This window comes from Macaca fascicularis, chromosome 6 (genome assembly GCF_037993035.2).
Source record: "Macaca fascicularis isolate 582-1 chromosome 6, T2T-MFA8v1.1".
In the NCBI taxonomy this organism is placed as follows: Eukaryota; Metazoa; Chordata; class Mammalia; order Primates; family Cercopithecidae; genus Macaca; species Macaca fascicularis.
The window spans coordinates 75,433,548-75,451,594 of NC_088380.1; the positions used below are offsets into that span (position 1 = coordinate 75,433,548).

General features: G+C 38.6%; 1 protein-coding gene across 20 annotated transcripts in view; it reads left to right on the plus strand.

The window, feature by feature from the left end:
- The window catches only part of BDP1 (BDP1 general transcription factor IIIB subunit), a 113,422-nt gene that overhangs the window by 22,694 nt on the left and 72,681 nt on the right, over positions 1-18,047 (plus strand). For 16 of the 20 annotated variants that reach the window (XR_010587399.2, XR_012413715.1, XR_012413716.1 and 13 more), the window contains exons 8-11: positions 6,702-6,756; positions 9,345-9,488; positions 12,235-12,513; positions 13,822-13,969. Coding sequence is in view for 13 of the 20 variants with exons in the window: in XM_005557115.5 (XP_005557172.3) it covers positions 6,702-6,756; positions 9,345-9,488; positions 12,235-12,513; positions 13,822-13,969 (626 nt within the window). In the remaining 7 variants the exon portion in view is untranslated. Of the gene's footprint in view, positions 1-6,701; positions 6,757-9,344; positions 9,489-12,234; positions 12,514-13,821; positions 13,970-18,047 lie in introns of those variants that run through there. The other 4 variants (XM_073993593.1, XM_073993594.1, XM_065546359.2 and 1 more) reach the window with 4 other exon arrangements.

Below are 18,047 nucleotides of genomic sequence, written 5' to 3' on the forward strand. Positions count from 1 at the left end.
ATGTGATCTCAGTTCACTGCATCCTCTGCCTCCCAGGTTCAAGCCATTCTCCTGCTTCAGCCTCCTGAGTAGCTTGGAATTACAGGCGCGTGCCACCACGCCCAGTTAATTTTTTTTTTTTAACTAGAGATGGAGTTTTGCTATGTTGGCCAGGCTCGTCTTGAACTTCCTTACTTCAAGTGGTCTGCCTACCTCAGCTTCCCAAAGTGCTGGGATTATAGGCGTGAGCCACTGTGCCCAGTCTCTTTTCCCTTTCCTTTCCTTTTTTTTTTTTTTTTTTTGAGACAGGGTCTTTGTTGCCCAGGCTGGAGTGCAGCAGTGTAACCATGGCTCACTGCAGCCATGGCCTCTTGGACTCAAGCAATCCTCCTACCTCAGCCTCCTGGACCACAGGTGTGCGCTACCGTGCTTGACTAAATTTTTTATTTTTTGTAGATAAGAGATCTTACTATGTTGCCCAGGGTTGTCTCAAATTCCTGGGTTCAAGCAGTCCTCCTGCTTCAGCCTCTCAAAGTGCTGGCATTACAGGCATGAGACACTGTACTTAGCCCTATATATCTTTAAATTCACTTTACAATGAACTTATAATAGTTTAATGAGGCAGCTGGTCCAAGTGTACTGGTGTTTACAACTAAATGATCTCAACTGATTACAGAATTGTTTCTTTTTTAATATTAAATTTTTTAAAAAACCAGCTGACCCATGTTCAGATAAATTTCTTCTTTTCGGGTTTTTTTTTTTTTAGTACAGGGTCTCACTCTCTGTTGCCCAGGCTGGAGTGCAGTGGCATGATTGTGGCTACCTGCAGCTTCAACCTCCTGAGCTCAAGTGATCCCTCCATCCCAGCATCCCAGGTGCCCAAGTACAGGCATATGTCACTATGCCCACCCAATTTTTGTATTTTTTTTGTAGAGATGGGGTTTTGCTATGTTGCCCAGGCTGGTCTCAAACTCCTGGGCTCAAGCAGTCTGCTGCCTTGGCCTCCCAGAGTGCAGGGATTGCAGGCTGAGCCACCATACATGGCCCAGATAAATTTCTTTTACCCTACTCTACTTCCACTGCTTTACTTGACTAGCCTTAAAAACAAAAATAAACAGCTGGGTGCGGTGGCTCATGCCTGTAATCCCAGCACTTTGGGAGGCTGAGGCAGGCAGATCACCTGAGGTTGGGAGTTCGAGACCAGGCTGACCAACATGGAGAAACCCTGTCTCTACTAAAAATACAAAATTAGCCAGGCATGGTGGCACATGCCTGTAATCCCAGCTACTCGGAGGGCTGAGGCAAGAGAATCAGTTGAACCTTGGAGGTAGAGGTTGCGATGGCTGAAATCATGCTATTGGACTCCAGCCTGGGTAACGAGAGAGAAATTCTGTCTCAAAAACAAAAACAAACAAACAAAAAACCAGCTTTCCTCCTCTGTATATAGATATATATGGGTTTTTTGTCTTTTAAGGAAATTGAGTAGAAAAACTAGTTTTTAACATTTAACTATATATTTACCATTTTTGATGTTTTCATTTCTTCCTGTAGGTCTGAATGACAGGTCTACTGTTGAAAAATTTTCTGAGCTTTCATTTTTCTGAATGTTTTTATTTCAACCTTATTTTTGAATGATATATTTTGCTGGTTTGACGGTTTTTTTTTTTTTGTCTTTTAAAGATATCATTCTGTTTTCTCTTGGCTTTCAGTGTTTCTGATGAAAAGTTGACAGTAATCATATCGTTCTTGCCCCCATATATGATACAATTAATCAGAGAAGTTAAGTACAATTAACTTCTCTGACTGTTTTCAGGATTTCTTTCTTTCTTTTTTTTCTTTTTTTTTTAGTATTCAGCTGTATGATGATGATATGCCTAGCTTTAGTTTTGAGTTTGCTGAGCTTCTTGCATCTTTCCCTGTATTTGGGAAATTTTAAATTACTTCTTTTAATAGTTTCTCTGTTTAATTCTCTCGTTCTGGAACTCCACCAACATAGTTTACCCCAAGTGACATTCTACAGGTTACCAAAGCTCTGACCACCTTTTTCCAATCTTTTTTCCTTCATTTCAGTGTTGATAGTTTCTATTGTCATAGCATCAAGTTCACTGACCCTGTCTTTTATCTTCAGTCTGCTGTTAAGCCCATTTAGTGAATATTTTGTTTCTGATACTATATTTCTTATTTCTGTAATTTCCACCTGGGTTTGCTTTATTTTTATTTTATTTTATTTTTTGAGACGGAGTCTCGCTCTGTCGCCCAGGCTGGAGTGCAGTGGCATGATCTCAGCTCACTGCGAGCTCTGCCTCCCGGGTTTACACCATTCTTCTGCCTCAACCTCCTGAGTAGCTGGGACTACAGGTGCCCACCACCACGCCCGGCTAATTTTTTTTTTTAACTTTATGGAGATGGGGTTTCACCATGTTAGCCAGGATGATCTTGATCTCCTGACCTTGTGATCCACCTGCCTCGGCCTCCCAAAGTGCTGGAATTACAGGCGTGAGCCACCACGCCTGGCCTCCTCCTGGCTATTTTTTATAGTTTCTATTCCTCTGCTGAGATTTCCCCATCACTTCACTATACTTACCTCTAAATCCTCAAACATCTGTATAATTAATGGATCCTTTAACTTTTTTGTCTGTTCATTCTAATATCTAGATCACATTGAGATCTGTTAATTTTTTTTCTTTTTATTCTGAGTCTGCTTGCCAGGGAATGGGATCGTGCTATTGTGACTTTTCCTTTTCTTTTCCTATCACATTTTCCTATCTTTTCTCATGTCATGTGGGTTTTAAAAAACAATTAATTTTTTGGTCTCTGTCATGGGTTTGTTTGTTTGTTTGTTTTTGTTTGAGACAGAGTCTCGCTGTGTCACCCAGTCTGGAGTATGGTGGCATGATCATGGCTCACTGCAACCTCTGCCACCCAGGTTCAAGTGATTCTCCTGCCTGAGCCTCCTGAGTAGCTGGGACTATAGGTGTGCACCACCATGCCTGGCTAATTTTTTTTTCTTTTTTTTTTTTTTTTGAGACAGAGTCTCACTCTGTCGTCAGGCTGGAGTGCAGTGGCGCTGTCTCAACTCACTGCAACCTCTGTCTCCTGGGTTCAGGTGATTCTCCTGCCTCAGCCTCCTGAGTAGCTGGGACTACAGGCATGTGCCACCATGCCCAGCTAATTTTTTTTTTTTTTTTTTTTTTGTATTTTTAGTAGAGACGGGGTTTTACCATGTTGGTCAGGATGGTCTCAATATCTTGACCTTGTGACCCACCCGCCTTGGCCTCCCAAAGTGCTGGGATTACAGGTGTGAGCCACCGTGCCCAGCTTAATTTTTATATTTTTAGTAGAGATGGGGTTTCATCATGTTGGCCAGGCTGGTCTCGAACTCCTGACCTCAAGTGATCCACCTACCTTGGCCTCCCAAAGTGCTGGGATTATAGGCGTGAGCCATTGTGCCCAACCATTTTTTTTGTTTTGAAATGGAATCTCGCTCTGTTGCCCAGGCTGGAGTTCAGTAGCATGATCGCAGCTCACTGTAACCTCTGCCTGCTGGGTTCAGGTGATTCTTCTGCCTCAGCCTCCCAAGTTGGGATTACAGGTGCACACCACCATGCCTGACTAAAATTTGTATTTTTAGCAGAGATGTGGTTTCACCATGTTGGCTAGGCTGGTCTTGAACTTCTGACCTCAAGTGATCCTTGACCTCCTGACCTCAAGTGACCTCAGCCTCCCAAAGTGCCAGGATTATAAGGAGTGAACCACCATGCCCAGCCAGCCATGAGTTTTTTTGAAATTGCATACTGGGCTGGGCGCGGTTGCTCATGCCTGTAATGCCAGCACTTTGGGAGGCCAAGGCAGTTGGATCACGAGGTCAGCAGATGGAGACCATCCTGGCTAACACGGAAACCCCGTCTCTACTAAAAATACAAAAAATTAGCTGGGCGTGGTGGCATGCGCCTGTAGTCCCAGCTACTCGGGAGGCTGAGGCAGGAGAATGGCGTGAACTCGGGAGGTGGAGGTTGTAGTGAGCCGAGATCGCGCCACTGCACTCTGGCCTGGGAGACAGAGCAAGACTCTGTCTCAAAAAAAAAAAAAAGGAAATTGCATACCAGACATTGTGAATGATGTGTTGTATAGTGTCTGGATTATGTTTTTTCTTTTGTTTTAAAGAGCATTGGGGCCAGGTGCGGTGGTTCACACCTCTAATCCCAGTACTTTGGGAGGCTGAGATGAGAGGATTGCTTGAGCCCAGAAGTTCAAAACCAGACTGAGCAACATGGCAAGATTCCATCTCTACAAAAACAAAACAAAACAAAACAAAAAAACGCCAGGCGTGGTGGCACACGCAATTCAGGAGGCTGGGTCAAGAGGATTGCTTGAGCCTGGGAGGTCAAGGCTGCAGTGAGCTGTGATCACACCACTGCACTCCAGTCTGGAAGACAGCAAGACTCTGTTTCAATAAACAAAACAAAATAAAAAATAGTGTTGACTTTTGTTCTGGAAAGTCGTTAATTTACTGCTGACCTCTTTGTTCCTGTTAAGGCTTGGCTTAAAGCTTTGTTGAGGCAGATCTAGACTGGTCTTTAATCTAGGACATCCTTTCTCCAATGGGATTTCTTGTCTGATTTACAGAAAATAATTTGAGTTACTATTATATTATTCTTTTTCCAGAACAGTCTCACGGTAGGCATGAGTTATTATTTTCTAAGTTCTCTAAGGATGGTTATACTAATACTATACTGTAAATAGATAAATGAGAGAAGGGAATGCATTACATACAGTGGCTGCTTTAATGCATTAGTACTTCATTCTCATGCTACATCCCTGGTAGAGAAAGGCTACTCTAGGGTATCGTCTTTATCTCTAATGATGACCTTTCTGGTGTCTGAGGTGAATGTATTTAGGTGTTAGTGAGGTCTTTCCATTAGGATGCACCTGAACTCTGTTGTTGTATGGTGTTTTGTGACTTTTAGCGTCTTCCTTCTGCTCTCATCCCTTTAGCAGCTGTTCTCTTTTAGGCCTTATATTCTGGACATATGCAACCGATACTTAGGCCAAGGTACCATGGAGTACTTCCACCTAGGCATGTGAGGTGCCCCTCACAGTTCCTTTTTAGAACTATGCTCCTAAAGATTCCCTACTTCTGCAGCCTTAGTTGGATTGCTGTACCCTGTTTAGCCTTCACCTCCCTTTCCTTGGTTGGGAAATTGAGCCCAGGCAGAGAGCCAAGGTAAACATGGGCACATCTTGTCTGTTTTTCTTCTCTCCATGATTGTAGTCTTGCTCTGACTATTGTCCTTTGCTTGAAAATAATCGATGTATATATTTTGTCAGTGTTAAAAGTCATTCGTGGTAGAGTTGGATATTATCCATAATGAGTTACTTTGTCAGGGCCAGTAGTGGAAATTATGGGATTTATTTTGTGATCATGGAATTTGACCTGTTACTGGTTTTTACCTATGAAATCAATAACTAGTTTCAATACATTCTTCGAGAAAGTTTTAAATTGTTTTGAATTATATTACCAATTAAGTACAATATGAGGTAGCACTGTTTTAGAATTAAATGCCTGAAACCTATTGATGTTTCTTTTAGGACATTTAATTTAATGTTTATAGCCAGTCACTTTTTGTGGAGGTAACATTTGTTAACTTTTGAGGAAATGTTTAAATAACAGTATGATCTTTTAAGGTAGAAATAAGATTATCTTTGAAAACTTCTGTATTGGTAATAAGTTTTGTGAAGAAAAATAAAGAAAAGAATGGGAAAGAAGGGCAACCTGTACATTTATGTCATATCAGGTTTTAAAAATGTGGGTAAGGCTAAACTATAGCATCTAAGAGTACACACTTGGGTCATAAGCAATAAGGAAATACAAGAAAGTGATTGCTTTACAAGTCATATTAGTGGTTAAGTTCTTTTGAGGGGAGGAAGGGGGCATGAAGTACTTCCTTTGTTTTATGTGATATTCTCTCTCTCCCTCTCTCTTTTTTTTTTTTTTCCAATAAAAAGCTTTATTTTTTGCTTTTAGTAAAAACTTGTAGATCACTGACGTATAGATGGGAAACATTGGCTGTTTCCTCTCCTACGATGTGTGTATCTTCAGACACATCTTCAGACACAAACTTATGCCCTCAGTCTTCCTAATGACCTTAGGATGGATTGAGCCTTAAGCCTTAAACATCTCCCTCTTAATGGAAGTAATCTGGTAGTAAACTGAGGACAGGGATTTTTGGGGCTGAGAAAAACGTGATGAAATGTGCCTTAATATATAGAAGGTTGTCAAGATAAACTTGGCCTGCTTCAAAATTTCACTTGTTTCTCTATAGCCTTCTCTCCATGCCACTTGAAATATATTAGAACGATGATGTCAGAGGCTTAACCTGATACGAATACTTAATTTTTTAAAAGTTAATACCAGTTACCTTAATCATAGGTTTGATCTGCTTCTGTGTATGTTGACTTTATGTTTTTCTGTCCTTTGTAAATCCAGCTTTCATTGCTGATTCATGTTATTGGTAATGAGAATCAAGAAGCTCAGTAAAAATCTTTCATCCTTATTTTTAAAAAGCCAAAGGTTTAAGTAACTTGCCTATTGGCAAAGACATATTAAGTAGAGAACAGTATGTTATTCCTAAGAGTTTCATTTTAATGCTTACTGCATTTAAGAAAAAAAAGCTTGTTTTATGGGAGAAAATTACCATAGGGTTTTTTGTTGTTGTTAACAGAATAAATTTAAACGTGAAGAGAAAACAAATGGATGGAGAATAGACAAAGCATTCCGTAAGTATTAAGACCTCTTTTACAAAGTATTACTTGGAGAGCCTAAAAAATGACCAGTGTTTTGTCTTTGGCTCCAGTGTGTTTTAGATTTCTTTTGTTCCTGTATTGGCATAAGAGGAAGAAGTCTGAAATTTTTCTGTTTAGCAGTATGGGTCTGGTACTTGCTACAAATATATAGGCAGGAGATTATCCAGAATATCTAGGTGCAGGTAAACAGTTCTAAGTCCAAGAAGTTATGGAGGGATTGATGCTACCACTTCTAAGTGTTATTTATTCTGAAGGAACTGTATTGGAGGAGATAATTGTTTCTGGAAGACAGTACTATTAGTTATATAGATGGTTCTTTCTAGTTCTGAATGACTAATCAGTCATTCAGTCTATAACACTGACCACCTACTATATGGTAGTCATTGTTCTAGGTATTGAGTATGTAATGGTGGAAGATATATGGCAGATGAGAATCCTGCATTTAGAGTCTAATTGGATGGGGGAAGAAAGATAGTGGATAAACATAATTTTAGGTAGTGATTCATTTCCAAAAAGAAGATAAAAGAGAGGGTGGCTGTTTAGATCTCTTTTTTCCTAATGATCATTGGGGGGAAGTTCTGTCTGAAGAGATATACTAGCATTTGAATTTAGATCTTGTCTGAAGGAATGATAGGTATCTTTCAATTTCTAACTAAAATCCTCATTAAAATTAACATTTTTCTTTAAGTCTAGAGAAAGACATCTAAGGATCTATAAAGAAAAATAAATTTACTGTTTAAAATATTTCTTGTAATTTTTTATTGGAAGATAGGTCTTTTTCTTTTTCACCACACTGGTGGACAGGAATATATTTTTTGTGGATTTATAATTATCAGTATTTTATTATTAATGAATATATTCAATGTCCATTTAGTCATCAGATTAGCCATAGTGCTAATTTTAGGGAAAAAAAATCCAAATGTAGAGAGTACTTACATTATGTAGCATGTACATTTATTTTATGAGTAGACAGTAAGGTAGGTGGGTAGATTCTATACCCAGTGTTTTATCGGGTCTTTAGGGAAACTGCTTTGCGGAATGGTTCTTAGAAGATCTGGAATATTGTGTTCCTTGGCCCATTCCGTGTTAGAGAAGTGGTCCTGAAACTTTTCATTAAGTTTAACACATTATAGTCAGAAAATAATTCATAAATCTATAAACAGTCTATTTAGAGTGTGAAGCCTTTTATAGACCATTATAATAGATATCGTTAAAATTTATTGATCTTAAACACGATACAGTGTTGTATGCCTGTAGTCCCAGCTACTCTCAGGGGTCGCTGAGGCAGGAGGATCCTTTCAGCCCAAGAATTCGAGGCCAGCCTGGGCAACAGAGCAAGATCCTATCTCAAAACTAAAAACAACTCATTGATTTGGGGGCTTTCTGTTGGATTTTTATTTTATTTTATTTTTTTAGTTAAAACCTATATAGGTTTTTTAAGAGAACTTACGTTTTGAATTTCTCTGAGAACCATGTGGAGATCCTTTATGATTCTTTGAGTCTATGTCTTTCAGAATCATTGTGGAGAGTCAGAACAAATTAAGTCTGGGTCAACAGTGAAATAGGGCCTTCAGGAATCCCAGATTTGGGTTTAGTTTCCTGAAATTCTTTTTATTTTAGTATATACCTTCTTTTCTGAGGCTATCTTGTAATCAAACCAGTCTTCAGCTTATGTGCATAGAGCACCATTTTCTCTACATTTACTGTAAGATTAGATGTAAAGTTCAAGCGAGGATTTGCCTCCTGGCCTGGATTCATTCTTGGAGTGTTCACTGATTACTTTCAGATACAATGCTGTTGATAGGTATTTAGTGGGCATGTTCCTGATTAAATTCATTTACTTCCCACTTTGCTGATTCTTATAAGAGTAAATGGTGAAATGGTTGTGATAAAGGTAGGGCATATGGTGGTGAATAGGCATTTCAAGGACTTCTCAGTCCATAAAAAAATTGATTTATATTTACACACAGTTCAAAGTATAGTTCGAGTTTTGACAAAGAATATGCCTGTGTAACCACTATCCCAAACAATAGAGGAAATGTTTTCATCACTTCACAAGGCCTGTTATGTCCCTTTCTGGACAATCAAATGCTGTCTTCCTGGCCCATGGCAACCACTATTTTCATTTTAATCACCATAGATAGCTTAGTGTGTTCTAGAATATCTTATACATGGTATCATACAGTATGTACCCTAGTATCTGTTTTCTTCCACTCAGTATGTTTTTGAGATTGCCTCAGATTATTGCATGTATCAGTAGTTCTTTTGTTTAAAACTAGTTTATTTGTAATAAATTATTACAAATTTGTAGTAAACAAATTATTGTTTGTAATAAACTAGTTTATTCCTTTTGTTGCTGAGTGGTGTTCTGATGTGAATTTACCTATTTCTCTGCTAAGACAAAGCTATTTTATTGCTGAGTGGTGTTCTGTTGTGTACTTGTTTATCTGTTCTCCTGCTGATAGACAAACCCATTTGCTTTTGATGTTATGATACTTGAAAAGCTAGAAGTAGTTTTGAAAAATAAAAACTTGAAAGTTCTTTTCCTTTTTTTTAAACAGAGGAAAAGCGCCCTTTTGACTTCGATTTTTTTGCTCATTTGCTTCAGAAAGTTCTTGCTGAAGAAGAGAAAAGAAAACAAAAATCTGTTAAAAATCACAGTTTAAAGGAGAAGAAATCCACCAAACCACGGAAAAATGTAAAAGGTATTGATTTTAAAGGAAAGTGTGCTAGTTTACTTAGTAGTAATAAACTCGTAATGTTGTCCCTCAGGCCTTTGAGAGTTCATGTGTAGCTCAGGTAGTTAAGATCATCAAAGCATCCAGTTGGAGGGAGTATATCTTTTTTCAATCAATTAGTTATCTGGTCCAAAACAATAGCTTTGTTTTAAAATTTTTAACTGGCATGATTGGGTTATTTGATATCTTTCTAGCATAGAGGATAGTTGTAGCCAGTCAAAGAGCATCAGAATTTGGAGTGTCGTATTCTAGTATTAAAAAAATGGAACTCTAATCTTTTGGGGTTGTGACTAGACTGTATTGGTTGAGCATAACATTTCTGAAGGCTAATGTTGACTTGTAAAAGGTAGAAAGACGTTGTATATATGTAGGTATTTTTATTTTTAGGCTTATGTTTTCTTAACTATTTGAACTCTGATCTATGAGGACAATGTTTAGCTGTAATCACATAAAGAAGATGCTTGGAACTATAGGGAACCTTATATGTTAGCTACTTTACGTTTTAGCCCCTTTTGTATTGGTTTTAATCACCAAGAAACAGCCCCAGCGATCGTAAGACACTTTTTCCTAAGGACTCACAGTGTGAGTAGTGGCAGAGGCAGAACTGAAACCTAGGATTGTGAGAGCCTGTGTTGGGGGTCCCCACGACCACCACCGGGGTTTGAGTATTCACCAAGAAGACTAAGGATTCAGCATCCTTTGCCCGGAACATACCAAAATTTCAGATATTCAAAAGGAAAGCAGTTCAGCATAAACCACATTATACGGCTAAGGCACAGTGAACCACTCTTATCAGTTAAGAGTGGTAGGAACCATTCCCAGAACCAAATTCTGAGACATGACCTGAGGGCCAACCTTGTAAGGAGGATTTTCAAAGGATAGCAGTCAAGCCTGCTAAATTAACTCTTTTCTGTTCAAAGCTGGGCTAGAATTTCTTCTTCTGGAGCATATCTTTTAAAAAGTAGTATTGAGGCCGGGCGCGGTGGCTCAAGCCTGTAATCCCAGCACTTTGGGAGGCCGAGGCGGGCGGATCACAAGGTCAGGAGATCGAGACCACAGTGAAACCCCGTCTCTACTAAAAATACAAAAAATTAGCCGGGCGCGGTGGCGGGCGCCTGTAGTCCCAGCTACTCAGGAGGCTGAGGCAGGAGAATGGCGGGAACCCGGGAGGCGGAGCTTGCAGTGAGCCGAGATCGCGCCACTGCACTCCAGCCTGGGCAACAGCGTGAGACTCCGTCTCAAAAAAAAAAAATAAAAAAAAAAAAATAAATAAATAAAAAAGTAGTATTGATAACTGCAAAATACCTTTATTCTCAGTAATCTTTTTTTTTTTTACTTGTACATAATCCTAGAAGATTAAAATATATATCTTCTTGTGATTATCATGTTATAGGTGATAACATGAGTAACTCACTGTATCTTATTTAATGTAAGAACTTTTTTTTTGAGACAGGGTCTCACTTTGTTGCCCAGGCTGGAGTGCAGTGGCCCGATCTTGGCTCACTGAATTCTTCACTGCTCGAGTTCAAATAGTTCTTTCACCTCAGCCTCCTGAATTGCTGAGATTACAGGCACGTGCCACCATGCCTGGCTAATTTTTGTAATTTTTCGTAGAGATGGGGTTTTACCATATTGGCCAGACTGGTCTTAAACTCCTGACCTCAAATGATCTGCCCACCTTGGCCTCCCAAAGCACTGGGATTGCAGGTGTGAGCCACCATGCCCAACCAGAACTTTTTTTTTGAGATGGAGTTTTGCTCTTGTTGCCCAGCCTGGAGTGCCTTGGCGCCATCTCAGCTCACTGCAGCCTCCACCTCTCCAATTCAAGCGATTCTCCTGCCTCAGCCTCCCAAGTAGCTGGGATTACAGGCATGTGCCACCATACCCAGCTAATTTTTGTATTTTTAGTAGAGATGGAGTTTCACCATGTTGGCCAGGCTGGTCTTGAACTCCTGACCTCAAGTGATCCACCTGCGTCAGCCTCCCAAAGTGTTGGGATTACAGGCATGAGCCACCATGCCCAGCCCAGAGTTTTGCTGTTATCGCCCAGGCTGGAGTGCAATGATGCGATCTTGGCTCACTGCAACTTCTGCCTCCCGTGTTCAAGTGATTCTCCTGCCTCAGCCTCCTGAGCAGCTGGGATTACAGGTGCCTGCCACCACGTCCAGCTAATTTCTGTATTTTTAGTAGAGATGGGGTTTCACCATGTTGGCCAGGTTGGTCTCGAACTTCTGACCTCAGATGATCTGCTCGCCTCAGCCTCTCAAAGTACTGGGATTACAGGTGTGAGCCATCGCACCCGGCCTGTATTAAATGCATTTTCAATTTACAGTATACTCAACTTATGATGGGTTTATTGGGATGAAACCCAGTATAAGTCAAGGAGCATCTCTATATGTAATTGTTTTTGTTTAATAAAAATGAGATTTAAAAAAAAAGATTTTATGTGTATCTTGTTCTGCTTGATTTTTTAATGCAACAGTATGCTTTGAAATTTTCATGTGACTGCATGTAAACTTACCTCATTATTATTATTGGCTCTATGGATTTTTATATATTATTTAGTCATTTCCCATTGGACATTTTAGGTTGTCTTTAGGTTTTTTGTTCTTGCAAATAAATACTACAGAGGACATCTTTGAGTCTCTTTTCCACCTTCACAAATTTTTCTTTAGGTTGTTTGCATATTTATAGTCGTTTCTCTTGTTTTCAGTCAAAAAAATTGCCTGTGAAAGAGTGAATGATGATCCAGATGAGTCTATGAGTTCTAGAATTTCAGACACAGAAAGATCTCAGAAGGATGCTCAGACAGTTGACGAAGAGTCTCTGACCTTATCAGGGAAGGATGCAGAACAGGTTGCATTAGAAGTAGACCTAAATCAAAAGAAAAGAAGAAGGAAGAAGCAAGATGGAGTTAATGAACTGGAAGTAAACAATCTTTTAGAAAATGCCTCTGTTCAGGCGGGTCCTTCTAAAGGAGAAAAACACAAGAGTAAGTTTCTTACATATTTAAAAAGCCTCTATATTACTTGAGAAGACATGTACAGCAATATGGTATGTAACTTAATTTTCTGTCTAGCAATTAATGGTGCTTATTAATTGGTTCTGTACTCATGGTACTGTGCTAACTCTGTTTATTTTTAATTAAAGAAAAAAGTTTATTGTAAAAAGAAAAACAAATTAAAGTGGGGAGATTGTTCTCTAAAGTTTGTTTCTAAGTTGTGTCACCTCCTGTGCATTCCCATTAACTATGATTAGAAATCACATGTATATATAGTTTGAAGTGTGTTGCTTATGTCTGTTAATAAAGCACAGGTTTTCGTGTTGTACCTCTACAGAGCACCTCTGTGAACCCAGAAGGGGTTAATTCCTATAAAAGAACTAGAGGAATATGTGTTCCTTCCATTTTTCTTTTTTACTCTTTGAATGCAAACATATTGCCACTTAAGAGTTGCTTGGGATGAGGGCTAAGAGTTTGAGGGGGAGTCTTGGTCCCTTTCCTTAAGAATTCATATGTACATTATTTAAAGCCGATAACCAAGGAAAAGGTAGGAGCAGACCAGAACAACCTTTCTATAAAATTTATGTTTTCTGTAGTTCAGATTTACCAATCTGATTTTAATATAAGAGTCCTGGTAGCTAACATCGCATGCTTTGTAGGCATCACAATATTATGCTCTTTTTTGGCTTATCATTAGAGTCATTACGTATAATGCAGAACAGCTTAATGATTCACAACCAGATTTTAGAAATCAAGCAGACCTTGCTTTAAATTCCAGCTTTTTTACTTGCTTAAGTATTGCATTGGGCAAGTTACTTAAGATCTCTGAACTCAGGGGTTCTCTATGAGGTTAATATTAATATCTTTTAACAGGTTTGTTTCAAGTATTAAATGAGATAATGCATTTGATGGACTTAAGGGTTCCAGCCACTTAATAAGTACTTAATAAATGATAGCTATTACTTTGTTACTAATTGGTATACTTCTGAAGGAGCAAAAGAATAGTTAAGTCAACTTTTAGTTTCCTTACTTGACATATAAAATAAGCCACTTTAAATACTTAGAATTTAAGATAAAAGAAAGATGCTATAAACTGTCCAAGAAGCTTGGGCTGATCCTCATCTATGTTAAGTTTTTATTGTGGTCTAAAAATAAGATGTGTGCCTTGCAAATAGGAATTTGAATGTTGAATGGATTAAGGTTTTGTAGGAAAAGACAGTGTTATAGGTAAATTCCTTTGTGCTTTAAAATATGTTTTTGCTGTCATTTTTTAGAATAACATGCATTTTGTATTTGTAGATAAATGTCAGGCTATAAGGCCCGAGGTAAAGGAAGGTGAATGCAGTAAGGAGCAGATGCTTTCCTGCACACAAAACGTAGATGGCATTGTGGGTTTTGCCTCCAGTGAAAAAGTTGAGAAAAGAACTGACCCCATCCTTTCATTAAGGTATTTTCTGTGTGTTTTCTGGTTTTACCCACATCTGTTGATTACTGAGAAAGGAGTGTTGAAGTCTCCATCTGTAATTGTGGATTTGCCTGTTTCTTTTTTTCAGTTCTATTTGTTTTTGCTCCATATATTTTGAAGCTCTTTTGTTAGGTGTGTACATATCTAGGATTGTTTTGTCTTTTTGGTGAAATTCCCTTTATCATTGTGTACTATCCTTCTGGTATTGCTCTTTTTTTCTGATGTTTACTTTGCCATTGTAGCTTTCTTTTGGTTGGTGTTTACATGGGTTTATCATTTTCTATAATGATTTTCTTTGTCTTTTGTTTTCATTAGTTTGAATATAATGTGTCCTGCTCTGTGTGTGTGTGTGTGTTTTAAAATCTTAATTTGTAATATAAAAACATGAGATTTACCCTCTTAACAGATTTTTTATGTGTACTATACAGTATTGTTAACTATAAGCACAGTGTTGTATTGCCGATCTCTGGAATTTTTTTTTTACCTTGCATAACTGTACCTCTGTACCTATTGAACAGCAACTCCCATTTCCTCCGCCTCCCAGCCCTTGTCAATCATGATTCTTTCTTTTTCTTTTTTGTTTTGTTTTGTTTTGTTTTTGAGATGGGGTCGGTTTCTGTCACCCAGGCTGGAGTGCAGTAGCACGATCTCAGCTCCCTGCAACTTCCACCTCCCAGGCTCAAGCAATCCTCCCATCTCAGCCTCCCAAGAAGCTGGGACCACAGGCATGTACCACTACACCTGGCTAATTTCTTGTATTTTTGTTAGAGATGGAGTTTCACCATTTTGCTCAGGCTGGTCTTGAACTGAGCTCAGGTGATCCACCTGCCCTGGCCTCCCAAAGTACTGGGATTACAGGTGTGAGTCACAGCGCCCAGCCTCATGCAGTAGTTTTCCTTCTGTGACTGGCTTATTTCACTTAATGTAATGTCCTCAACTTTCATCCATATTGTAGCATATCAGAAGATTGCCTTTTTTATGACCGAATAATATTATAGTACATGTATAGGCCACATTTTCTTCATCCATTCATTGGTTGATGGACATTTAGGTTGTTTTTGTCTGTTGTCGTCACTGAACATGGGAGTGCAAATATCTCTTTGAGGTCCTGATTTCAGTTCTTGTGGATGAATACCTGGAAGTAGGGTTGCTAGATCATGTGGTAGTTCTACTTTTCATTTTTTGAGGACCCTTCATACTGTTTCCAATAGCGGGTGCACCATTTTACATAACCACCAACAATGTACAAGGGTTCCAGTTTTTTTCACATCTTCTTCAATACTTGTTATCTTTCATTTTATTAATAATGTCCTTCTGAACAGGTAGAAGGTGGTTTCTTATGGTTGTTTTGATTTGCATTTCCCAGATAATTATTGAGTTGAGCATCTTTCGTAGCTGTTAGCCATTTGTGTATCTTCTTTGGAGACATGTCTATTCAGGTCCTGTGCCCGAGTTTTTAATTAGGTTATTTTTTTTTTGCTGTTGAGTTTTGAGAATTATTTATGTAGTTTGGATTTTAGCCCCTTATCAGAAATATGATTTACACATTTTCTCCCATTCCATAGATTGCCTTTTCACTCTGCTGTTTCCTTTGGTGTACAGAAGCTTTTTAGTTCAATGTAGTCCCATTTGTCTAATTTTGCTTTTGTTGCCTATACTTTTGGTGTCATATCTAAGAAACTATTGCCAAAAACAAACTTAAAGCTGTTTACTGTTTTTAAGCATACAATTTAGTAGCATTAATTACATTTACATTGTTGTGCAGCCATCAGCACTATTTCTAAAGCTGTTTTATCACTGCAAACAGAAAACCTGCACCCATTATGCAGTAATTCCTCATTCTCCCCTCGCTGCAACCACTGATAATCTCTAATCTGCTTTCTGTTTCCCATCCATGTACTAATCAGGACCAGACTTGCTTAGTTTGAGATCAAATTAGGCCCATTAAGAGTGGTAAGGTTGTAGACAACTTTCTGTTTCTATGTCTAATCTAGATATTTCACATAAGTGGAATCATGCTATTTCTCATAGTTGTTTGTTCCTAGGTGACAAATATCTAAAGTGTGACTTCAGAGATACACCTAGTTTTGTAAACTACACAAAACTACTCATGACTTTTTCTAATTTTTAAAATAATTTAAAAAAATTGTGACAAGGTCTTACTCTGTTGCTCCGGCTAGAGTGTAGTAGCATGATCGTGGCTCACCACAACCTTGAACTCTTGGGCTCAAATGATTCTATCACCTCAGCCTCTCGAGTAGCTGGGACTACAGTCATGGGACACCATGCCTGGCTAATTTTAAAAACATTTTTTAGTGGAGATGTTTTCCAGGCTGGTCTCAAACTCCTGGGCTCAAGCAATCCTCGCACCTCAGCATGAGCCACTGTGGCCCTAACTTTTTCTACTTTAGGGGAAAACAACCTTGTAATGATCATTAAAGTCCCAGTTGGTTTTGGAAAACAAAGAGTTGATTCTAAAATTGTTGTGTACACAAGAGTAAAGGCTCAAGAATGGTAAAGACAGGTTTAAAAAACGCCAGCTTTGGAGAGGGACTGTCCTAGACTAATTTTCAAGCTACAGTAACTAAAGCAGCATGGTATTGATACAGGGTTAGATGAATTGACTCAGCGGAACTGAATATAGAGTTTAGGAAGAGACATTTAGGAATCTGTCATATGGCAGAGGTAGCTTTAGAAATTAGCGGGCAAAGATTGAACTAACTAACCATCAGATTGAGCTCAGATTTGAAAACCATAATATTTAATCCTCATGTTACCATATCCGCTAACTTCCTGATGGATTGAAGACTACATGTATAAAACAAATCTTTACAACTTTTAGAAGAAATGTAGAAAAATATCTTTGTAATGTCAAGGCCTGAGGTAAGACATTTCTATTAAAACATAGAAAACACAGACTTTAAAAGATAAGATTGGTAAGTTTGATGGTAGTAAAATTAAATAGTTCTGTTAACAAATCCTCCATAAAGAAAATAAAAGGCAAGTTACTGATCGGGAGATTTTATGTGTAATATCTAGACAATAAAAATATATAGAGAACTCTTGCTGATAAGTCAGGAAAAGATGAACACCTAGTAGAAAAAATGAGCGAGAAAAAAGAAAAAAAAAAAGGTATGGCTAAATGTGAATATGTGTTGAAATGGTCAGTGCATGACTCTCAGTTATATTATTGTTAGTTGAAATTTATTTTGTGACCGAGTCTTGCTCTATCGCCCAGGCTGGAGTGCAGTGGTGCAATCTCAGCTCACTGCCGCCTCGATTTCCTGGGCTTAAGCGGTCCTCTCACCTCAGCCTTCTGAGTAGCTGGGACTACAGGCACGTTCTATAACACCTGGCTGATAATTGAAATATTTTTAAATATAGTAGTTCTCACTTTGCATAGGACTATGTTAACTGCAACTTGAGCTTATTGGAACTGTGTCTTTGCTTTATATGACTTTTGGTTACACAGTACCCTGCATAGCAAGGCTTGCCTATATAAATTTTAATGAAAGCTAATTCCTAAATGTTACTATTATTTTACGCATGTTTGATTTGTGAACCACATTTAATAATTTCTCATTTTGAAGCCTTTTTTTTTTTTTTTGAGACAGAGCTTGGCTCTATCACCCAGGCTGGAGTGCAGTGGTGTGATCACCTCCCGGGTTCTAGTGATTCTTTTGCCTCAGCCTCCTAAGTAGGTGGATTATAGGCCTGCACCACCATGCCCAGCTAGTTTTTGTATTTTTATTAGAGATGGAGTTTAACCATATTGGCCAAGATGGTCTCAAACTCCTAGCCTCAAGTAATCGACCCACCCCGGCCTCCCAAAGTGCTGGGATTACAGGCGTGAGCCACTTTGTCCGGCCTTCGTTTTGAAATTTCTTGAGCATGTTCCTAAACGTGTAAATTTGTGGCTGCTGCTTTCTCTGGAGGTACAGTTTTTGTAACATGGTGCAAGATGGATCATAGAAAAGCTAATATAGCAGTTTGTATTATTCTGTAATTTGAAGCAGCATCTTGCAAAATGGTGATTTTGTGTATTTAAAATTTTTAAAAA